The sequence below is a fragment of the Anomaloglossus baeobatrachus genome, chromosome 6 (assembly GCF_048569485.1).
Source record: "Anomaloglossus baeobatrachus isolate aAnoBae1 chromosome 6, aAnoBae1.hap1, whole genome shotgun sequence".
NCBI lineage: Eukaryota > Metazoa > Chordata > Amphibia > Anura > Aromobatidae > Anomaloglossus > Anomaloglossus baeobatrachus.
In genome coordinates this window covers 541,413,590-541,438,217 of record NC_134358.1, presented here as the reverse complement: position 1 = coordinate 541,438,217, position 24,628 = coordinate 541,413,590, and the positions used below count along the sequence as shown (strand labels likewise).

Genomic DNA, 24,628 nt, shown 5'->3' with positions numbered 1-24,628 from the left:
TAATGTATTTTTAGTGTCTGTTTGGGATTTACAGTTATATCCTATACTAAAGCTATTCTTCATGCCACTGAGAACATTTTCCGTAGGATCGTGAGGACAGAATCATTTACATTGTCGATCAGTGTATATCGTCCGCTAACGCCTGCACTTCTCATTCTAGACGAAATTATAACTTGTCACGGTCCGATCGAACCCGACAAGGACAACATACGCCAGGAGCCATACTCTCTGCCTCAGGGTTTCATGTGGGACACGTTAGACCTGAGCAACGCTGAGGTGGTAAGTCACCTACTCCTGCGCCCAACGACGGGACATCTGATCATATACAGCGTATATAGGAGTAGAGAACATTAAAGGGATCCTGATCTTAGATATTGGTAGCCTATCCTTAGGATATATCCCCTATATGAGATCGGTGCAGTCTGATACCTCACCCCTACCACTGATTAGCTTTTATCAGCTGCTGCATTGACCATATGGAAATAGAACCGCACAGCTCTGTACACTGTGTAGTGGCTGTTCTCTGGTTCTCAAACCCCATTGAAGCGAATGGGAGCTGAGCTGCAGTACCCGAGAATGGACACGGTCAGTGTACTTAGCTGTATTGTTTCGGCTCTGTACACTGTGCATATCTGACCATACTACACCGCTCTAATGCTTAGGACCTATGCCAGGGATAGATCATCAGTTTCAAAGTAGAGGACTACCCCTTTAACAACTATTTGGCGTAGAAGCAATAGTGAAGGAGGATCCACATGTCCATAAAATCTTGACTTAATCTTTATTCTAAATCCCTAAAATGTGTACGTGTCCCTCAATTTAAAAGCATAATATTCCTCCAACGCATTTTTAGCTTTAAGTCCTCAATCTACAATTAAGGGCTCATAGAAAGAAACGCGTTAGAGCAGTGTTTCTCAACTCCAGTCCTCAAGACCCATCAACAGATCAGGTTTTCAGGTTTTCCTCAATATTCGACAAGGAATAATTCCATCACCTGTGCAACACTAATGGAAGCCTGAAAACCTGAAAACATGATCTGTTGGTGGGTCTTGAGGACTGGAGTTGAGAAACACTGCTCTAACGCGTTTCTTTCTATGAGCCCTTAATTGTAGATTGAGGACTTAAAGCTAGAAATGCGTTGGAGGAATATTATGCTTTTAAATTGATGGATATGTACAAATTTTAGTGAATTTATTGAAGATTAATTCAAGATTTTAAAGAGGGCCAACCACCAGGATTTTCCTGTATAACCTAAAGCCAGTGCTATACTGGCGCTATCATGCTGATTCTATACATACCTGTAGTTGTGAGATCGGATGTAAACTTTCTGAAATACAGGCAAGTAAAGTTTGTGAAATTGTTATTTGATAGCAGCTACAGAATATCTAATAGGAGAACCGGGTTTTGCTAGTTTTTCCCGCCCCGTCTGCTGCCTGTCCTTCCTCCCCCTGCCTGTTATTACAGGGAGAGGAGGGAGGAAGGACAGGCAGCAGACAGCGATGGAAATAACTAGCAAAACCCATATTCTGTAGCTGCTATCAATCAAATATCAGTGCATTTCACAAACTTTACTTGCCTGTATGGAAACTATACATCCGATCTCACAACTAAAGGTATGTATAGAATCAGCATGATAGTGCCAGTATAGCACTGGCTTTAGTTTATATAGGAAAATCCTTGTGGTTGGTGCTCTTTAAGGACGTGCAGATCCACCTTTCCCTATTGCTTCTACTTATCAAGTCCAGAGTCAAGCGGCTGGGACCCGCAATCGAACAGTACAGATTGAAGGAGCAGGCTGAGGCTTTTCCTGATGCATTTTTCATTGTTTTCCATATGAACTATTTGGAGTATATATCAAAAGAAGCTCCTAATATTGTATAGAAAAACAGGGTGACTAAAATAATCCCCAAGGCAAATGTCTGTACAATCAGACCAAAAACACAGCATTCCTTCTGTCTGCAGCCACCACTAGAGGGAGCTTCCTGCACACTGACTCTGTAAGCGCCCGATCATAGAGGACAACACTGAGCTCCACTTTAGTGTACAGTAAATGCCACTAAAAATATAGTTAGACATCTTTTAGTTTTAAAATCCACATTATGTTCTTTTATTGCTCGCTGTAAAGCCACATAATGTGGCAAATCGACATATAAAACTGCTGGCCAGTGCATGGTGGAATCTCCATTGCAGATTATCCCCGTAGATGATATACAGTATGGCTGTTTCTCCCTTGTTGTATTTTTGATGTAATGTCTGTCTGGTCATCGTAGTAACGGTGATATTTCTTTTGCCGTCCAGCTAAAAGAACTTTACACTTTGCTGAATGAAAATTACGTGGAAGACGATGACAACATGTTCCGCTTTGACTACTCCCCGGAGTTTTTACAATGGTGAGTGTCCGGGGTTTCCATGAAACAAGATCATTATGTTCACGTTGGTGGCTGCAGGTAAATTTTGTTTTTGATCGGAAATTGGTGCAATATGCAACACTGTTTACCCCATCAATATGATGATGTCCCCAATGTAAGTCACTGGGGTCTGTTTTGGGCACCGCTGATGTCCCTCTTGTGATATATCCGTTATACCTTTTTTGGCTTTGGAGAGCAAGGTCTATCAGATGTCCTCTATATGTCAAATTAACGGACACGACAGGATGAAAATGAGTCATGACCCTTTTAAATGAATGGACATTAACCCCCCGACGACATCAGCCATACATTTCCGTGCATGCGGGGAGCACATGGTTGGATGGCCCTCGGGAGCTGTTAGGGTATGTTCGCACACTGCGTTTTTGAGTGCAGTTTTGTGACCAATCTGCATGTCTATCCTTATGCCAGCAAAGCCAATGACAATCCTGAAGTGTTGTGCGCACATTGCTTATTTTTACCTTGCAGATTTGGTGCAGAACATAAACTGCAGCATGTCAATTCTTTCCACGTTTTTGCCAACCCAAAGGCACGAAAAATGCAGCCAAAAAACACCCAAAACGCACTGTAAAAATGTGTTGGTTTTTGTTGTTTTTTTTTTTTTCTGCCAGGAGATGCAGATTTGGTGCAGAAATTTCTGCAATGTGTGCAGATAGCCTTATACATCCAATACCCAGGTTTTTGCCACCTAATCTGAGATTATATTATATATAGTGTCAAGACCTACAAGCATGAGGTACCCGTGATGAGGGTTGCAGGCTTCCGTCTTATGGCCATAACACCAACTAAAAACCTCATATTTCTTCAGCGCTCTATTGGGAGACCCAGACAATTGGGTGTATAGCTACTGCCTCCGGAGGTCACACAAAGTATTACACTAAAAAGTGTAAGGCCCCTCCCCTTCTGGCTATACACCCCCCGTGGGATCACGGGCTTACTCAGTTTTAGCTTTGTGTGCGAAGGAGGTCATACATCCACGCATAGCTCCACATTGTATAGTCAGCAGTAGCTGCTGACTATCTCGGATGGAAGAAAAGAGGACACATATAGTGTCCCCAGCATGCTCCCTTCTCACCAGATGGTGTTGCAAGGTTGAGGTACCTATTGCTGGTACAGAGGCCGGAGCCCCACATGCTGTTTTCCTTCCACATCCCCTTGGAGGGCCCTGTGGAAGTGGGATCTGTCGGCCTCCAAGCCCTGAGGCCGGGCTCCATCCACAGACCCAGAAGAACCTGATGGATGTGGAGCACGAGTACTATCAGGGACAAGGCCCTGCATCGGTCAGGTACTCGGTGTCTCCGGCAAGCACAGCACGCTCCGGGCTTGCTGGGCGCTATAGTGCGCCGGGGACATTAGTGATGGGCTTATGTTGCTGCAGCCATGGCTGAGCGACGGGTCATGTTTAGGAACTTGCGCCGACCGCTCATACGGCGGCGGCGCTGATGTGACTTGTAGTGCGCCGGGGACTTGGCGCCGACCGCGCTTTTACGGCGGGGGCGCCTGTAACTTTAGTCCCCGGCTTCTGAGGCCTGGCACCGCTTCGTTCCCGCCCCCAGCCCTGCCAGTCAGAGGAGGGGCGGGACGCTGTACAGATCTCAGCGCAGGGAGCTGGAGTCTGCTTTGCATTCTCCAGCCCCCTCTCACTGAACACAGTGAGATGCCGGGTTCCCGCTCTTGGCTGGGGCTCGCCCACGGCCCGCCCCTCTGCACAGGACGTGGAAGAGAAGCCGGCAGCCATTATGGTTTCCACTCTGGGAGAACGGAACCAGGCACAGGTTTTTGAGCGACCTCATACTCGCGCTGGGCGGGCGATAGGCAGTACTGGTCCCACTAATACTGAAGTGGGCTTTTGAACTGTGTGCGGATATGCGATGCAGCACTGTACTGTCGCTATTCTGGGCATACTCTCCTAGATGGCTAGACAAGTGTTCAATGATTAGTCTGCAGTGTTTGTTGGCAGATTTGGCAACAGCAAAGTGCCAAGGCACAAGCTTTCATTGCCGCTTCGTTTGCAGGTGCTGCAATTGGGTTTATTGTCATGCTATACATGCACTATATGTCGTTTTTCTTGGCTAATGCACCTAGTTAAACAGACAATAGCAGCAGTAAGGCAAGGCTGCCAAGGCACAGGCTCTCAATGCTGCTTGATTTGCTTGTACTGCAGTGTTTTTCTGTCATGCTTGTATGCTATACATTTCCTGTATGTCGCTATCCTTGCCTCATGCTCCTAGTTAACTAGACAACAGCAGCAGTAGAGCAGTGGTGCCAAGGCACCAGCTTGCAAGGCTGCTGCATTTGCATGTGCTGGCAGTGTTTACTGTCATGTTTGTATGCGATACATTCACTGTATGTCGCTATCCTTGTCTCATACTCCTAGATATATAGACAATAGCAGCAGAAGGCCTAATGTGCTAAGCCACAAGTTTCAATGCTGCGTGTACTACATGTGCTGAAGTGTTTACTTGTACTTCAGGCTTGTATGCTATACATTCACTGTATGTCGCTATCCTTGTCTCATACTCCTAGATATATAGACAATAGCAGCAGAAGAGCTAATGTGCCAAGCCACAAGTTTTCAATGCTGCGGGTACTACAGGTGCTGAAGTGTTTACTTGTACTTCGTGCTTGAATGCTATACATTCACTGTATGTCGCTATCCTTGTCTCAAGCTCCTGGATAAATAGACAACAGCAGCAGAAGAGCTAATGTGCCAAGCCACAAGTTTTCAATGCTGCGTGTACTACATGAGCTGAAGTGTTTATTTGTACTTCATGCTTGTATGATTATTTACTGTACGGTCGCTATCCTAGGCTATGCACTTAGATAGCTAGACAACAACAGCAGAAAAAGAAAAGGCCAATGAGGACTTTATATGTTGCTTGTACTGCATGTAATACGAGTCTAGGACCCCAGTGCGGGCAATTGCTTGACCGGGGTTTTCGGCTATATGTGGTTAAAAGAACCACCTGTGCTTCCTGTCCAGAGACAGGGACGAAATTGCAGTTTCTTTCCGCTGTTATATTGGCTGTGACTATGGCTGACATCTTACAGTCTGGCAGCCCACGCAGACCTTGGGCAATATAGTTGCAATGCCCCTGGCCACCATGATTTGAGGAGCAGCTCAAGGCTCCAGGGTGGTTTTCACGCGTCCCAGGGGGCAGGCTCCGACACGGACGTCAGTTCAAGAGGGCCTAAGCAGGCTCGCTGGGAATAGCCCTCGACTCCATCAGTGAAAGAGTCAGCTTCACAGCAGGGGAGATCTCTTTTCTAATATCGCAAGCAATTGCGTACTCGTCTGGCCCTCTGATCCTAGAGATGCAGTCCAGAAACGCAACGCTTTTCACGATAAGCGTTCTCCGACCGTATTAATGAGACACTCTCCTCCCTGATTGGACAAGCGCTAGCCCAGGTCCAAATGTGGATCTCCCGATCTCCAGGCTTGCAGCTGGATCTATAGTTGTAGTGGTGGATGGGGCTTCACGTCAAAATGCCATTGACAGATAGATAGGTTCTGGCCGCAATCTGTCTATGAAGCTATCGGCAGGTCGGTTGCTCCGGCAGTCGCAGCCGTGAAGGCACTCCAAGCTATTTCAGATAGTGTTGCGCAGAGGGACGCTGTCACCGGTACATCTCGGTCTCAGCAGCGTCTGTAATCTCGCAATCGCCGCATGGCGAACCATGCTGTTAAGGCTGTCCGAGACTCTACGAGCCGGACGGCGGTGGCATCGGCCATCTCCGTATTTTTTACGCAGAGCCTAGTGGTTAACAGATTGGATCAGATGCTTCTTCCAACAAAGTGCTTAACCAGGTTGCCTTTATCTAGTGATAGTCTGTTGGTAAGGGTTGAATGAATTCATTCAACTGTCCAAAACGACTCAAAAGGCCCAGAAGGGCATAGATTCCTAGCAGGCTCAAGTACGCCCGGGGAAGGCAGCCGGAGGAATCGCTACCAAAGCGTTTTTTTCTCATATTTTTCAGCCTTCTCACTCCGCAACCGCGGGGAGCAGACTCCCCCGCTTTAGCGACATTTACCTACCACAGGTCAAAGGCCGGTGAGAGAGAGTCAGTTTGTCTCAAACTACCTCTCCGACCGAGCCGAGGCTCTTCTGCAGGCAGGACGAGTGGTAATCCCTGTTCCTCTTCAGGAACCAGTTACGCCTTTTGCTTCGACCTGGTCGTGGTGCCAAGATAGGACGGCTCCTTCCGTCCCGTTCTGGAATTTAAACTGCTTAACAAGCACGTGACAACCAGGCGGTTCCGGAGGGAATCACTCCGCTCCGTCATTGCCTCACTGTCTCAAAGAGTTTTTCCTAACATCCATAGACATTAGGATGCTTATCTCCACGTGCCGATTGCTCCAAGGCACCGGCGTTGGCTACGGGCATATTTCGTTTTGTAGCCCTACCCTTCGGCTGGCGACAGCCCCACGGGTTTTTCACCAAGTTCATGGCAGCAGTGGGAGCAGTCCCGCGCTCTTACGGTCACTCTGTGATCCCTTTCTTGGACAATCTACTTGTCAAGGCACTCTCTTTTAGAAGCATGCCAACACAACCTGAACATGGCGCTGGACCCTTCCCAGAGTTTCGGGGAGGTCTTTGACTTCTTCTAAGTTGAACCCAATCGCTGGCATATCTTGGCATAGAGTTTTCACACTCTCTCAGTGATAGTGAATTCCGCTGGACAAACAGCGTTCACTACAGACGAGGGTGCAGTCTCTCCTTCAAGGAGGCGCCTCATCCAGAGGCGAGCCTTTTCACGCAGTTTCATCTGCGTCCGCATCATTAGAAGATTCTTCGCTAAGGGGAAGGAAGTCGATGTTCCTACACAGTAACGTCCCCCTTTCACAGACGGTCAAAGACCGTCTTCAGAGGAGTCCACTCTTCAACTCAGTGGTCTAGAGCTCTGGGCAGTGTATCTTGCACTGCAAGCTTTCCTGCAGTGGCTGGAATGCAATCAGAACCGAATTCAGTCGGACTATCCACAGCGGTGGCGTACACATTCCGGACGTACAACACTAGGAAGCAAGTCTTCCTCAGTCGCGAGGACGTGGACGCAGGGGAATGGGACCTGCTCCCGTTTGGCTTCAAGAAATCGGTAGCCGCGGGATGAGGACGGACGTCGACATCATGGCGTCTCGGCAACTACAAGGTCTCGATTTTCATGGCGGGAGCTCTGGCGACAGGCGCCTTGGCTCAAGATTGGTCGCAGTTCCAGCTTCCGATTGCTGCCGCACTATTCTCGTCGCCCCAGACTGGCCGAGGAGGTTGTGGTACCGAGATCTGTGGCATCTCACCGTCAGTCGACTGTGAGCATTACGTCAGGGTCACAATGAGACGGGCTCGCCAGCCGCGGTTTGCCAAGATATTCCACAACTCGTGGAAGATATTCTTATCTTGGTGTTTTGCTCAGGGAGTGTATCCCTGGCCATCGGCTTTGCCTACTTTGCCTGCCCTCCTGCACTCTGGTCGGGAAAACGGTTGGTCGCTCGGCTCCCTTTAAGTGCAAGTCTCGGCACTATCCGTGTTGTTTCAGAAGCGTCTAGCACGTCTTCCTAAGGTGCGCACGTTGCTACAGGGAGTGTCATATTGTGCCCCCGTACGAGCGGCCGTTAGATCCATGGGATCTGAACGAGGTACTCGTTGCTCTCCAGAAGCCGCCTTTCGAGCCTCTGATGGGAGTTTCCCCTTTCTCGCCTGTCACAGAAAGTGGCTTTTCTAGGGCGATCACGTTTCTTCGGCGAGTGTATGAGCTGGCAGCTCTGTCATATCAGGCTCCCTTCCTGGTGTTTCACCAGGACTAGGTAGTGTTGCGCTCCATTCAGGAGTTTCTCCCTAAGGTAGTATCCGCGTTTCAGCTTAATCAGGATATATCATTACCTTCATTTTGTCCTCATCCGACTCACCGGTTTGAAACGGGTTTACATTTGTTAGATCTGGTCAGAGGACTCAGAATCTACTTTTCCCGCACGGCGCCTATGCGCCGATCTGATGCACTGTTTGTCCTTGTCGCTGGTACGCGCAAGGGATTGCAGGCTTCTAAAGCCAACATGGCTCGATGGCTCAAAGAACCAATTCTTGAAGCCTACCGTTCTGCTGAGCTTCCGGTTCCATCAGGGCTGAAGGCCCATTCAACCAGAGCCGTGGGTGTGTCCTGGGCATTACGCCACCAGGCTACGGCTCAACAGGTGTGCCAGGCAGCTACCTGGTCGAGTCTGCACATTTTCACCAAACATTATCAGGTGCATACCTATGCTTCGGCGGATGCCGGCCTAGGTAGAAGAGTACTGCAGGCGGCAGTGGCCTCCCCGTAGGGGAGCGCTGTCTTGCAGCCCTATCAAGAGGTATTTATTTACCCACCCAGGGACAGCTTTTGAACGTCCCAATTGTCTGGGTCTCCCAATAGAGCGCTGAAGAAGAAGGGAATTTTGTACTTACCGTAAATTCCTTTTCTTCTAGCTCTTATTGGGAGACCCAGCACCCGCCCTGTTGTCCTTCGGGATTCTTGGTTTGTTGCGGGTACACATGTTATTCATGTTGAACGGTTTGCAGTTCTCCGATGTTATTCGGAGTGAATTTGTTTAAACCAGTTATTGGCTTTCCTCCTTCTTGCTTTGGCACTAAAACTGAGTAAGCCCGTGATCCCACGGGGGGTGTATAGCCAGAAGGGGAGGGGCCTTACACTTTTTAGTGTAATACTTTGTGTGACCTCCGGAGGCAGTAGCTATACACCCAATTGTCTGGGTCTCCCAATAAGAGCTAGAAGAAAAGGAATTTACGGTAAGTACAAAATTCCCTTCTTTTTGTACAGGATACAGCCAGGCCCCTTTCTATTAGGCCTTGCATATTAGAGCTCCTGTCCCTGTATGGTGCACAGATGGAGTACGGCTTGGCAGCCCGCCTAATCTAATAGTATGGGTGTCACCTAATAGGCTGCGGGCTTGTGACTGTGCATCTGCATGTGTGAACAGCGCTCTATGCAAGCCATCAGTGTGCAGTTTTATCATCCAGCTATCGTCCCCTCCATGTTATGGAAGTGTGTGTGTGTGATTTGCTCCTCCTGCACCTGTGATGTCTCCACCTAGTGGGGGCTTACCTGTATCCTGCTGGAGTAGTAGTTTTTGGCCTAGGCAATGTACAGCTGCAGTTCCATCTTTGCTGTAAGTAATGATGCCTAATCTGAGAGCAGCATAATGTAGGGACAGAGACCCTGATTCCAGCGACGTGTCACTTTACTGATCTGTTAAGTGAAGTTTCGATAATCTACTGCTGATTAACAGTGATTTTATCATTACAGGACTACTTGGCGTGCTGCAGGTAGTCCTGCATATTCTAGAGCTCTGTATAACTGCTAGATCTGCAGCAGAGAAAAGTGATTTTATCAAAATGACAGCAAACGGCTCAGTAAGTGACACATCGCTGGAATCAGGGTCTCTGTCTCTACATTATGCTGCTCTCAGATGAGGGCACAAAAACTTGGTTACAGATTCTTTTTTAAGGCAGTGTTCACATAACAGCTATTTTTTTTGTATTGCTTTTTTATCTGTTTTTTGCAGATATTCACACCATAACACACAACAACAATCAGCTCCTATTGAATTTTTTTGTGTATTTTTTTTATGCACATTCCCCTTTATTTGATGCATTTATGGTGCAATTTTGAAGTGGCGACTGGGTTTCATAGATCAATTTTATGATTTTACTACGTTTATATGGAGAATCCTCTTTGCACCATCGGCCGAACATGTCCAGCATTTTTTGAGTGCACGGTAGTAGTTGATCCGGCTTCATACATACACAGTGGGTGCCGACTTTGTCGTACAGCCAGCACCTACCATTACCAGCAGTGATCAGAGCTGGCGCCTGATTAACCATTTTAATGCCGCCTTCTTTCTCTGTGTAATCTGTTAAGATCCAAAGACCATATAGTAAGATCACTAGTGGTAATAGGTGTGTATCTATTACAGGGCGCTGCGTCCTCCAGGCTGGCTGTCTCAGTGGCATTGTGGTGTAAGAGTGTCTTCCAACAAGAAATTAGTGGGCTTTATTAGCGCTGTTCCGGCGACTATCCGTATTTATGACAGGTAAGTGTTATCATTAATCTGCTCATCTGTCACGCTTGATAAAAATAAATAAAAAAATCTTTATTTTTATCTAGCGCTAACATATTTCGCAGCGCTTCACATACATCAGGAACACTGTCCCCATTGGGGCTCATAATCTAGAGTTCCTATCAGTATGTTTTTGGAGTGTGGGAGGAAACCGGAGTACCCAGAGGAAACCCACGCAAACACTGGGAGAACATACAAACTCCTTGCAGATGTTGTCCTTGGTGGGATTCGAACCCAGGACCCCAGCGCTGCAAGACTGCAGTGCTAACCACTGAGCCACCACAAGACTGCAGTGCTAACCACTGAGCCACCACAAGACTGCAGTGCTAACCACTGAGCCACCACAAGACTGCAGCGCTAACCACTGAGCCACCACAAGACTGCAGCGCTAACCACTGAGCCACCACAAGACTGCAGCGCTAACCACTGAGCCACCACAAGACTGCAGCGCTAACCACTGAGCCACCACAAGACTGCAGCGCTAACCACTGAGCCACCACAAGACTGCAGCGCTAACCACTGAGCCACCACAAGACTGCAGCGCTAACCACTGAGCCACCACAAGACTGCAGCGCTAACCACTGAGCCACCACAAGACTGCAGCGCTAACCACTGAGCCACCACAAGACTGCAGCGCTAACCACTGAGCCACCGTGCCGCCCCTATAGGTCTTAGAGCCGCAGCGCAGATGTGATTGAAGATATGGTGACCGTACGCCAAGAAACCGTGACTTTTAGACCTTCTGAGAAACCATGATACTTGCTTATTTACTGGCATTTACATTTGCACGTGTATCACTTTGTAAAAATGTCCAAAGTTTGAACTTCTTGGTATAATAAATTCAGATCCTGGGACTTCCCTCAGAGACATATTCACCTGACACTTAAAGAGGTTCTCCCACTATCAAAGTTCAGTTTAATCAATAGATCTTGGAATAATAGTAATTTCCAAAATTGGATGGGATTATATAAAATGTTTCTGTGCTGAGATAATCTTATATATGTGTCCCTGCTGTGTACTGTGTAATTGCTGTGTCTGACCGCACAGGGACATGGTCTGACCATACCACATCTCCTGGGCTGGGGAGGCCGTAAGAAAAGTATATAGACACCACAGCTCGGGATCACAAATAATTTATTTCTTTAAGGCAAAACATTTCTTAAAAACAGGCAGGGAAATGTTTTACCTCACAAAAAGAATAATCTACGATCCCATGCTGTATACTTAAATAAATATATATAGATAGATATATATATAATATATATATAAAATAATATATCTAATTTATATATATATATATATATATATATATATATATATATATATATATATATATATATATATATATATATATATATATATATATATATATATATATATATATAATATTATAGCCACCTCTGCTTTTTGCTTGGATCTGCACTCCCTCAATTTGGCACAGGTGATTTTAATCAGCAGGAGACTGCAGGAGGGGTCAGCCTTTTTTTTTTTTCTCCCAGTTCACATATGGGACCAGTGCGAGGTGAGTGCGCAGCTCCTCTCACTGTGTGCTGGTACTGTGTGGTGGCCGCTGTTGTGGTTTCGTGTCGGTGCGGCCTGGAGCCTTGGGGGCTTCGCCTTGCAGCATGGGCGCTGTGAGGCACCAGGTCACCTGCCCTGCTGGCGCCTTGTCGCTGTGGCAGCCCTTAGTGCACAGCGCCGCACTATAAGATTAGGAACCCACTCAGAGGTTCGCCGTGACGTGGCAGGGGGCCTAATACAATCTGATCAGAATAGTAAAAAAGAACCTCATGTTCTATTTAATTTTTTGCCTAGCAGCTTTAGATCATTGTATTTTTTGGGATATGCGATCCATGTCTTTTTCTCTATATAGTGTGTTATTTCTTAAAAACAGGCAGGGAAATGTTTTACCTCACAAAAAGAACCATCTACGATCCCGTGCTGAATACTTTATTACTTCCTCCCCTGCCCAGGAGCTGTGGTTTGATCAGACCATGTTTCTGTACAGTCAGACACGGCCATTACACAGTACACAGCAGGGACACATACATATATAGGATTATCTCACCACAGGAACATTTTTATTAATTACATCCAATTGTGGAAATTATTATTATTCCAAGATCTTATTATATTATATATATTATATGGATATTAATTAAAATAAAGGGGTTTTTCCTGTAAACTAAGTTCAGGTATGTTGTCGGTGTGCTCTCCAGCAGTGCCTACTGAACCCGATCCTTTGTGACGTAGTAATAGGCAGCACAATGTACGATCGGAGGGATACTGAGAAATGCTGTGGTAGATGTTGAGGATCTTTCTGCCGGTTTCTTGCAGTGTAAAGAAGATGGTAGAAATCAATTTCCTTTGTGTCCATAAAAAGCTGCGATCAAAGCGCGTGGCTCCAGTCCTCATCCGAGAGATAACCCGGAGGGTGAACCTGGAGGGAATCTTCCAAGCCGTATATACAGCAGGGGTTGTTCTACCAAAGCCAGTGTCCACATGCAGGTACAGTATGTAATGCCCATATGCTTTATGCCTGTAATGTGTATATACAGTCGCTTGCAAAAGTTTGGGCACCCCTGGTCAAAATTACTGTTATTGTGAAACAGTTAAGCAAGTTGAAGATGAAATGATCTCTAAAAGGCAGAAATCAAAAGATGACACAAAATTTCGGCCACGCTGCATGATTAGTACTTATTAGCACCCCCTTTATCAAGTATCACAGCACGTAAATACTTTGTCTGGCTAAAAAAAGAGTTTTTCAAATCTTGTTTGAGTGGTTTTCCATTTGTCCTTGGAAAAGTCTTCTAGTTCTGTGAGATTCCTGGCTCGTCGTGTAGTTCTGTGAGATTCCTGCCTCGTTGTCCAGTTCTGTGAGATTCCTGCCTCGTTGTCCAGTTCTGTGAGATTCCTGCCTCGCCGTCCAGTTTTGTGAGATTCCTGCCTCGTTGTCCAGTTCTGTGAGATTCCTGCCTCGTAGTCCAGTTCTGTGAGATCCCTGGCTCGTTGTCCAGTTCTGTGAGATTCCTGGCTCGTCGTCCAGTTTTGTGAGATTCCTGGCTCGTCGTCCAGTTCTGTGAGATTCCTGCCTCGTCGTCCAGTTCTGTGAGATTCCTGCCTCGTCGTCCAGTTCTGTGAGATTCCTGCCTCGTCGTCCAGTTCTGTGAGATTCCTGCCTCGTCGTCCAGTTCTGTGAGATTCCTGCCTCGTCGTCCAGTTCTGTGAGATTCCTGCCCTGTCGTCCAGTTCTGTGAGATTCCTGGCTCGTCGTCCAGTTCTGTGAGATTCCTGCCTCGTCGTCCAGTTCTGTGAGATTCCTGCCTCGTCGTCCAGTTCTGTGAGATTCCTGCCTCGTCGTCCAGTTCTGTGAGATTCCTGCCTCGTCGTCCAGTTTTGTGAGATTCCTGGATTATGTTGCATGCACTGCTCTTCCTTGGAGACGTCTTCCAGTTCTGTGAGATTTCTGGCTCGTCTTGCATGCACTGCTCTTCCTTGGAGACGTCTTCCAGTTCTGTGAGATTCCTGGCTCGTCTTGCATGCACTGCTCTTCCTTGGAGACGTCTTCCAGTTCTGTGAGATTCCTGGCTCGTCTTGCATGCACTGCTCTTTTGAGGTCTAGCTGCAGATTTTCAATGATCCTCAGATCAGGGGACTGTGAGGGCCATTGTAAAACGTTCCGCTTGCACCTTTTGAGATAGTCTATTGTGGATTTTGACGTGTGATTAGGATCACTATCCATTTGTACAAGCCATTCTTTTCTTTTCAACTTGAGCTTTTTTACAGATGGTGTTATGTTTGCATGAAGAGTTTGTTAATGTCGTTGATTCTACTCTTCCCTCTACCTGTGAAATGTTCCCCATGAAATTGACTGCAGCACAACCCCAAAGCATGATTGATCCACTCCCATGCTTAATGGGGACAAGATGTATTTTCCTGAATTTCTGTGTCCTTTTTTCTCCACACATACCTTTTGATATTGTGGCCGAAGAGTTCTATTTTAACTTCATCGCTCCACAGGACTTGTTCCAAAATGCATCAGGCTTGTTTAGATGTTCTTTCACATACTTCTGGAGCTGAATTTTATGGTGAGGACGCAGGAGAGGTTTTCTTGTGATGACTCTACCAGGAAGGCCATATTTGTGCAGGAGTCTCTCAACAGTAGAACAATTTACTACAACTTCGGAGTCTAAATCTTCCTGAAGGTCTTTTGCAGTCATGCAGGGGTACTGATTTGCCTTTCTTGCAATCCTACAAGCAGCTCTCACAGATAAGATCTGGCAGAGCTAGGAACATATCTTGACCTCCACTGCTCCTGTTATCTGCTTTCTTCATTACATTTCGAACTGAGGAAAGGGCAACTCGAAATTTTTATCCTCTTATAGCCTTCCATCATTTTCAGAGTGCTAGGCAGCTGCTCAGAAGAGCCAATGGCTGTGCTGCTTTTGGCACAAGGCTAGAGGAGGCCGGGTTTTTATTTAAAACTGTTAAATTTTATAGTGATAGTGAAGAAGCCATAACCCTAACAAGGTAATTAAGGTCTGTGGTCAAAGCTATCTGTGTACACAAATCTCCAAGGGTGTCTAAACTTTTGCATCAGCCCATTTTCCTTTTTTGTAGTTTTTAAAAATATTAAAATATTTTAAATTTTTTGCGTAAAATACAAAGGAAATGTGTCCTAACTTTATGCTTTTTAGGGATCGTTTCATCTTCAACTTGCTTAATTGTTCACAACAACAGTAATTTTGACCAGGGATGCCCAAACTTCTGTATGCCACTGTACCCATCGCCTGGGGCCATGCTTTGTCACCAATACTTTTGTACAAGTGAATATATTATAGTTTATAATTTATCATAGTGGAGAAATCTGTTTTTTCCATTTCTTCTTTTCTCACCTCCTGAACTTGCTAATCATTCCAAAAACTGCTAAAGTCTGTATTGCGCTAGAGAAGGTGGAGTGCCAGCTCACCTAGGAATCAAGATATCTCAATTGATTGAGAGGGAAGGAAGGGGGAAGAGCAGAGTGAGCGAGAAGAAAGATTGCGCTGGATTCACATCTACACTGCTCAGTGCAATGTCCTCCATGCGGCTGCTTCTTCTTGACATGCGCTACATAGAGGCAGGAAAGCAGGAATCCTGCTGTGAGTGCTGTGTATGGGAGACCTCATAGCAGCTTGTCTTCACCCACCAGCTCAGAGATAGCTGAAATTAATGGAGGCATAAAAGTTCTCCTGATCTTGATTTTCAGTGTGATAGTCAGAAATTGTGGGGTTTTTTTCCACATGTATGCACAGACATGACAACCTATTCTGAAAAGTTGCTTTAAAAATGACTGCCTATGCTTTTCAATTAATGTTAGATTTGGGAGCTCAGCTAATTTAATCAGCTTTGGTTTGTCTCTAAAGGTACCGCCGTCACACATAACGAGATCGCTAGCGAGATCGCAGTTGCGTCACGGTTTTGGTGACGCAGTAGCGATCCCGTTAGCGATCTCGTTATGTGTGACACTTACCAGCGATCAGGCCCCTGCTGTGAGATCTCTAGTCATTGCAGAATGGTCCAGGCCATTTTCTTCAAAGGTGATGTCCTGCTGGGCAGGACACATCGCTGTGTTTGACACTGTGTAACAGAATCACAGTGACTGCTGAGATCGTTATACAGGTCGCAACTGCGACCTGTATTGATCTGCATCGCTGGTAAGATCTGAGTGTGTGACATCTCGCCTGCGACCTCCCAGCGACTTACCTGCGATCCCTATCAGGTTGCATCGTTTTCGGGATCGCAGGTAAGTCGTTGTGTGTGACTGGGCCTTAAGAACAAACCCATTGACCAGCAGAATTGTGAATGCAGCTCTGGAGGAATATACAGAAGGATAAGGCTGCACATCAAAGTTGGATAATAGTATAATGCTATAAGCATACCGAAAAACATTGAAGCATACAATGAAAAATGCCACTTGCTAACTTGAAAATGTGAATAATGAAATGCATACCTGCCATGAATATTAGGAAAAAGGAGATATTTAACAATCACATTGATCAATGTAACTGAGCCCCAAAACCTCGTCAAGGTATATCTCTATATTGGGGTCCCTAGCTCTATGACCCTAACTATGTGTGGAGAGGGGTAACCAAGGACTTTCTTATATAGGAGATGGAAAAAACATGGCCGAAAGGGGCGGAGCTGTGTTCAATCATTTTTTTTGTGAACACAGCTCCGCCCCTTTTGGCCATGTGTTTGTTTTTTTTCCATCTGCTATATGAGCAAGTTAAGTGTGTGTATGTATATATATATATGTATATATATATGTATGTATGTGTATATATGTATGTATGTGTATATATATATATGTATGTGTATAAATACTTCAGCTAGTGTGTGTGTGTGTGTGTGTGTGTGTATATATATGTATATAGATAGATAGATAGATAGTCAGGGCCAGACAGTGACACAAGTTTTGTTATTTCTTTGTCGCTCCATTGGGAGACCCAGACAATTGGGTGTATAGCTTCTGCCTCCGGAGGCCACACAAAGTATTACACTTTAAAAAGTGTAACCCCTCCCCTCTGCCTATACACCCTCCCGTGGATCACGGGCTCCTCAGTTTTATGCTTTGTGTGGAAGGAGGCACACATCCACTCATGCATTCTCATATTAGTTCTGTCGTTTGGAAGAAAAGAGGGCCCCCACGGGGCCCCCGGCATGTTCCCTTCTCACCCCACTACGTCGGCGGTGTTGTTAAGGTTGAGGTACCCATTGCGGGTACAAAGGCCGGAGCCTCATGCCGTCTCCTTCACCATCCCTTAGCGGCTCTGGGAGAAGTGGGATCCTGAACAGTCATCCAGTTGCTGGGACCGTGCTCCCTCCGCAGCCCCTGTGGGAATCTGCCGGACCGGAGTCTATTCAACCTCAGGGACCGGGCCCTGCAACTATAAGGTACTCTGTGTCCCCATTGGGGAATGTGCAGGAGTGCACCTTCTTCCCGGACGCTGCGGCAGCTGCTGAATTGAGAAGACCGGCGGACTTCCGCGCCGACCGTGCCTGCTTGTCGGGCGCGGTCTCAAATTTAGTCCCCGGCTTCATCGCGGCCTAGCCGCAAAAATCCCGCCCCCGGGCCTGCCTGTCAGGGGTAAGGGCGGGACTGCCGACCTGACGTCGGATGTGAGGGCTGGAGCATCCTGCATGTTTCCTCCCCCCTCACTGATCACTGTGGGGACTCCAGATTCCCGCACTTTCCTGGCGCCGCCCACGGCTCCACTCCTCCCCTGAGATCTCCGGCAGCCATTTTTTGAGCATTCTGCCGGTGGAGGATTCTCAGGAACAGCTCTGCAGCTCCAAGGGGACCTAAAGCTGGGAATCTGGAGGCACACACTCCGCTTGTTAGCGGTCGGTAAGCCACACCGGTCACCCGGTGCTGGTCCCCCCTAGGGTGCCGGAATAGATACGTATTTATATATATATATATATATATATATATATATATATATATATATATATATATATATATATATATATATATATATATATATATATATATATATATATATATATATATATATATATATAAATTTCTGTTCGGTCGGGCTGTATACCCTGTTTTTGCCCATATACCCTCAGTGATCATTCTCCTAGGAGACAACAGCATGTCGTCCACAAGGAGCAAAGCTGTTAAGGCACAGGGGTTTTTTGCGGCCTGTACCTCTTGTGGGGCTATGTTACCTGCGGGTTCCACCTACCCTCACTGTGAGCAATGCTCGACCCCTGTTTCACTTGCTCAGCCGGAGCCTCGGTCACTAGTGGACCCCTCGGCTCATGTAGACTCCCTGCTCCCCCTGTCCAGGCGCCAGGGACAGAGTTCGCCTCTTTTGCTGAGAAACTGAGTCACTTTCACAATCCATGGCTCAGTCTATGGACAAATGGTCTGCCAAGCTACTAGAAGCTTTGCAGTCCAGACCGGTCCTTACACAGGCCCCGGCCCCTGTTGGATCATCACCTCCAGGCCCCTCTCGGTCCGAGCCACAGCGCGCTCCCAGGTTGGGCCCTGGGTCCCACGCGGAGGACTCCTGCCAGGACCACAGTCCTAGACAGGCTAAGCGGGCTCGCTGGGAATCTTCCCCGACTTCTTCACGCTGCTCGGGTTCCCAGCTTGAGGACTCTCTGGAGGACGAGGCGGACGTCGCAGCTCAGGGTTCTGACCCTGACGTCGCCCTTAACCTTGATACACCTGAGGGGGACGCATTAGTGAATGATCTTATCTCGTCCATCAACCAGGTGTTGGATCTCTCTCCCCCGCCTCCTACTGTAGAGGAGTCGGCGTCTCAGCAGGAGAAACACCAGTTTCGGTTCCCCAAACGTACACGTAGTGCGTTCTTCGATCACTCTAACTTCAGAGACGCTGTCCAGAAGCCCAGAGCGGTTCCGGACAAGCGCTTTACTAAGCGCCTCACTGACACGCGTTACCCCTTCCCCGCTGAAGTCGTTAAGGCGTGGGCTCAATGTCCCAAGGTGGATCCTCCAGTCTCTAGATTGGCGGCTAGATCTGTGGTATCGGTGGCAGATGGCTCATCGCTAAAGGATGCCACTGACAGGCAGATAGAGCTCCTGGTGAAGTCCATCTATGAGGCCACGGGCGCGTCTTTTGCCCCGGCCTTTGCAGCCGTGTGGGCACTCCAAGCTATCTCGGCTTGTCTGACTGAGATTAATGCTGTCACACGTAATTCTGCTCCGCAAGTTGCGTCTTTGACTTCTCAAGCGTCAGCTTTTTCTTCCTACGCCATGAACGCAGTCCTAGACTCGGCTAGCCGTACAGCTGTGGCTTCCGCTAACTCTGTGGCAGTCCGCAGGGCCATGTGGCTGCGCGAATGGAAGGCAGACTCTGCCTCCAAGAGGTTCTTAACCGGTTTGCCGTTTGCTGGCGAACGCTTGTTTGGCGAACGATTGGATGAGATTATTAAAGAATCCAAGCAAAAGGACTCATCCTTACCCCAGTCCAGACCTAAGAGACCTCAACAACGGAAAATACAATCGAGGTTTCGGTCCTTTCGTCCCTCCGCCAAGCCCCAATCCTCTTCGTCCAGCAGGCAGGAGAAAGGCCAGAGGAACTCCTATGCGTGGCGGTCCAAGTCACGCCCCCAAAAGGCCACGGGAGGCACTGCCTCCAAGGCGGCCTCCTCATGACTCTCGGCATCCCCTAACCGCATCCTCGGTCGGTGGCAGGCTCTCCCGCTTTGGCGACGCCTGGTGGCCACATGTTCAAGACCGATGGGTGAGAGACATTCTGTCTCACGGTTACAGGATAGAGTTCAGCTCCCGTCCTGCGGCTCGTTTCTTCAGAACCTCTCCGCCCCCCGCTCAGGCCGACGCGCTTTTTCAGGCGGTGGACGCTCTGAAGACAGGAGTTGTGACCCCCGTTCCCCTTCAGGAACGTGGTCGCGGTTTTTACTCCAACTTGTTCGTGGTGCCAAAAAAGGACGGATCATTCCGACCCGTTCTGGACCTCAAACTGCTCAACAGACACGTGAGAACCAGACGGTTTCGGATGGAATCTCTCCGCTCGGTCATCGCCTCGATGTCACAAGGAGACTTCCTAGCATCGATCGACATCAAAGATGCTTATCTCCACGTGCCGATCGCACCCGAACATCAACTCTTCTTGCGTTTCGCCATCAGGGACGAACACCTTCAGTTCGTGGCATTGCCTTTCGGCCTGGCGACAGCCCCACGGGTTTTCACCAAAGTCATGGCATCCGTCGTGGCGGTCCTACACTCTCAGGGCCACTCGGTGATTCCCTACCTAGACGATCTCCTAGTCAGGGCCCCTTCTCGGGTGGCGTGTCAACACAGCCTTACAGTCGCTCTGACGACTCTCCAGCAGTTCGGGTGGATCATCAACTTCCCGAAATCCAAGTTGACACCGACCTAATCACTGACTTACCTCGGGATGGAGTTTCATACACAGTCAGCGGTAGTCAAGCTACCGCGAGACAAACAGCTTTCTCTGCAGGCAGGGGTGCAATCACTTCTTCGGAGTCAGTCACACCCCTTAAGGCGCCTCATGCACTTCCTGGGGAAGATGGTGGCAGCGATGGAGGCAGTGCCGTTCGCGCAATTCCATCTACGGCAGCTCCAATGGGACATTCTCCGCAAATGGGACAGGAGGTCGGCTTCCCTCGACAGGAACGTCTCTCTTTCCCTTGCAACCAAGACGTCACTTCAGTGGTGGCTCCTTCCCAATTCTCTATCGCAGGGAAAATCCTTCCTACTCCCAACCTGGGCTGGGGTCACCACGGACGCGAGCCTGTCAGGGTGGGGAGCGGTTTTTCTCCACCACAGGGCTCAGGGAACCTGGACTCCGATGGAGTCTTCCCTTCAGATCAATGTTCTGGAAATAAGGGCAGTGTATCTAGCCCTATTGGCTTTTCAGCGGTGGCAGGAGGGCAGGCAGATCCGTATCCAGTCGGACAACGCCACTGCCGTCGCATACATCCACCACCAAGGCGGCACTTGCAGTCGTCAAGCCTTCCAGGAAGTCCGGCGGATTCTGCAGTGGGTGGAAGCCACAGCCTCCACCATCTCCGCAGTTCACATCCCGGGCGTAGAAAACTGGGAAGCAGATTTTCTCAGTCGTCAGGGCATGGATGCGGGGGAATGGTCTCTTCACCCAGAAGTGTTTCGAGAGATCTGTCGCCGCTGGGGAACGCCGGACGTCGATCTCATGGCGTCACGGCACAACAACAAAGTCCCGGCATTCATGGCACGGTCTCAGGATCACAGAGCTCTGGCGGCGGACGCGTTAGTTCAGGACTGGTCGCAGTTCCGACTGCCTTATGTGTTTCCTCCTCTGGCGATGCTGCCCAGAGTGTTACGCAAGATCAGATCCGACTGCCGTCGCGCCATTCTCGTCGCTCCAGACTGGCCGAGGTGGTCGTGGTACCCGGATCTGTGGCATCTCACGGTGGGTCAGCCGTGGGCGCTTCCAGACCGCCCAGACTTGCTGTCACAAGGGCCATTTTTCCATCTGAATTCTGTGGCCCTCAACCTGACTGTGTGGCCATTGAGTCCTGGCTCCTAGCGTCTTCAGGGTTATCTCAGGATGTCATTGCCACCATGAGACAGGCCAGGAAGCCAACGTCCGCCAAGATCTATTACAGGTCTTGGCAAATCTTCTTTTCTTTTTCGCTCTATTGGGAGACCCAGACAATTGGGTGTATAGGCTATGCCTCCGGAGGCAGCACAAAGTATTACACTCAAAAGTGTTAAGCCCCTCCCCTTCTGCCTATACACCCCCCGTGCTCCCACGGGCTCCTCAGTTGTTAGTTTTTTTGCTTTGTGCGAAGGAGGCAGACATGCAAGCACAGCTCCACAGATTAGTCAGCAGCAGCTGCTGACTATGTCGGTTGGAAGAAAAGTGGGCCCATATAGGGCCCCCAGCATGCTCCCTTCTCACCCCACTTTTGTCGGCGGTGTTGTTAAGGTTGAGGTATCCATTGTGGGTACGGAGGCTGGAGCCCACATGCTGTTTTCCTTCCCCATCCCCCTCAGGGCTCTGGTGAAGTGGGATCTTATCGGTCTCCAGGCACTGAGACCGGGCTTCATCCACAACTCCTGTGGAGCCTGATGGATAGGAGCCGATACCGTTCAGGGACATGGCCCTGCATCTTAAAGGTACTCTGTATCCCTATGGGGACCGCGCACGGCATCACCTCAGCTTTGCTGGGTGTGCTAGTGCACCGGGGACCGCGGCGCTGACCGGGTCTATATGTGCCATTACACACTCAGCGTCGCTGAGTGTGTTTTATATGTAAGGGCTACCGCACTGACCGCCGTTGCCACGGGACACTGCGGTGCGGCTGGGACTTGTAGTTCGCCGGGGACTTTCACGCGACCGCGCTTTTACGGCGGCCGCGTTTATTACTACAGTCCCCGGCTTCATTGCGGCCTAGTTTCCCTTTTTTTCTCCCGCCCTCAGCCCTGACAGGCAGGGGAAGGGCGGGACGCTGCACGGAGCGAGCAGCAATGAGGGCTGGAGTATGATTTACATGCTCCACTCCCCTCACTATGCACAGTGTGAGCGCCGTTTCGCGCTCTTTCTAGGCCACGCCCACAGCTTCCTCAGCTCGTCAGGACGCCGCAGCCATTCCTGTCAGCTCCACCGACGCTGCAGAGAGGGACATATTCGTGGGAGACCCAGACACGGTCTCTGGTGGCCTCACAACCGCTTAGGCGGCTGGTAAGCAGCACATGTGGTGCTAGCCCCATGGTGCTGTATTGTATTGGTACATTATTTGTGTACTGTATATAATTTACACTGTATGAGCACAGTTCTTTCTGGCTATATACCCTATTGTGTTACTCAGGGAAAACTATAGCATGGCGCCCACAAAAGGCAGGGGTGCCAAAACACAGGCTTATTATGTTGCCTGCGCCGCATGTAAGACCCAGCTACCGGCAGGTTCCACTGACCCTCATTGTGTACAGTGTTCGACCCCTGTGACACTTCCTCAGCCGGATCCTCTGCTAAGAGGGGCCCAGGGGGAGCCACCTGTTGACACTGTCCAGGTGACGGGGACTGAGTTTGCAGCCTTTAAGGATCAACTCTCTGAGACTATGGCTAAGATACTAGAAGCCTTGCAGTCCAGACCGGTATCTCAGCAAAGGGACTCTGTTGAATCATTGTTCCCTGACCCCCCTCAGTTGGACCAACAATGTCCTCACGGGGTATCTCATACATCCCAGACGGAGGGTTCGGACTTAGAACCTAGCCCCAGATCGTCTAAACGGGCCCGCTTAGAATTTCCCTCGACATCATATTGTTTAGGGTCTCAGCGGGGGGATTCTCTGGTTGATGATGCGGAGACAGCTGATCAGGATTCTGATCCTGGGAGCGCTCTCAATCTTAATTCTCCAGACGAGGACGCCATAGTGAATGATCTTATTGCATCCATTCATCAGTTGCTGGATATTCTTCCCTCAGCCCCTCCGGCGGAGGAGTCAGATTCTCAGCAGGAGAAATTTCGCTTCAGGTTCCCCAAACGTACACAGAGTATGTTTCTAGACCACTCTGATTTCAGAGAGGCAATCCAGAATCACCATGCTTGTCCGGATAAGCGTTTCTCTAAGCGCCTTAAGGATACACGTTATCCTTTTCCCCCGGAAGTGGTTAAAGGTTGGATTCAATGTCCCAAAGTGGATCCTCCAATCTCCAGACTGGCGGCTAGATCCATACTTGCAGTGGAAGATGGGGCCTCGCTTAAAGATGCCACTGACAGGCAGATGGAGCTCTGGATAAAATCCATCTATGAAGCTATCGGAGCTTCTTTGGCCCCAGCATTCGCAGCCGTATGGGCGCTACAAGCTATATCAGCAGGTCAAGCGAAAATTGAAGCGGCCGCGCCACAAGTGGCTTCCATTACCTCCCAGACCTCGGCAATTGCGTCTTACGCTATGAATGCTGTCCTGGACTCTGTGAGCCGTACGGCAGTTGCGACCGCCAATTCGGTAGTAGTCCGCAGGGCCTTGTGGCTACGGGAGTGGAAGGCAGATTCCGCTTCCAAAAAGCGTTTAACCGGTTTGCCAATTTCTGGCGACAGGCTCTTTGGCGAGCGCCTGGATGAAATCATCAAACAATCCAAGGGAAAGGATACATCCTTACCCCAGCCCAAGCAGAACCTCTCCCAACAGAGGAGAGGGCAGTCGAGGTTTCGGTCCTTTCGGGGCGCGGGCAGGTCCCAATTCTCCTCGTCCAAAAGGTCTCAGAAAGAACAAAGGAACTCTGATGCATGGCGGTCTAAGTCACGTCCTAAAAAGACCATTGGGAGCACCGCTAACAAAGCGGCTGCCTCATGACTTTCTACCTCCTCTAGTAGCATCCTCGGTCGGTGGCAGGCTCTCCCGCTTTTGCGACACCTGGCTGCCACAAATAAAAGACCGCTGGGTGAGAGACATTCTCTCTCACGGTTACAGGATAGAGTTCATCTCTCGTCCCCCGACTCGATTCTTCCGGTCCTCTCCGCCTCCCGAGCGAGCCGAGGCTCTTCGGCAGGCGCTGGGCACCCTGAAGGCAGAAGGAGTGGTGGTCCCTGTTCCTCTTCAGCAA

The 24,628-nt window shown here is 48.9% G+C and overlaps 1 protein-coding gene across 1 annotated transcript in view; it reads left to right on the top strand.

The window, feature by feature from the left end:
- NMT2 (N-myristoyltransferase 2) overlaps positions 1 to 24,628 on the top strand; it is a 100,530-nt gene that overhangs the window by 41,700 nt on the left and 34,202 nt on the right. The window contains exons 5-8 of the mRNA XM_075316835.1: positions 161 to 279; positions 2,299 to 2,390; positions 10,390 to 10,506; positions 12,871 to 13,041. Coding sequence (XP_075172950.1) covers positions 161 to 279; positions 2,299 to 2,390; positions 10,390 to 10,506; positions 12,871 to 13,041 — 499 coding nt within the window. The remainder of the gene's footprint in view (positions 1 to 160; positions 280 to 2,298; positions 2,391 to 10,389; positions 10,507 to 12,870; positions 13,042 to 24,628) is intronic.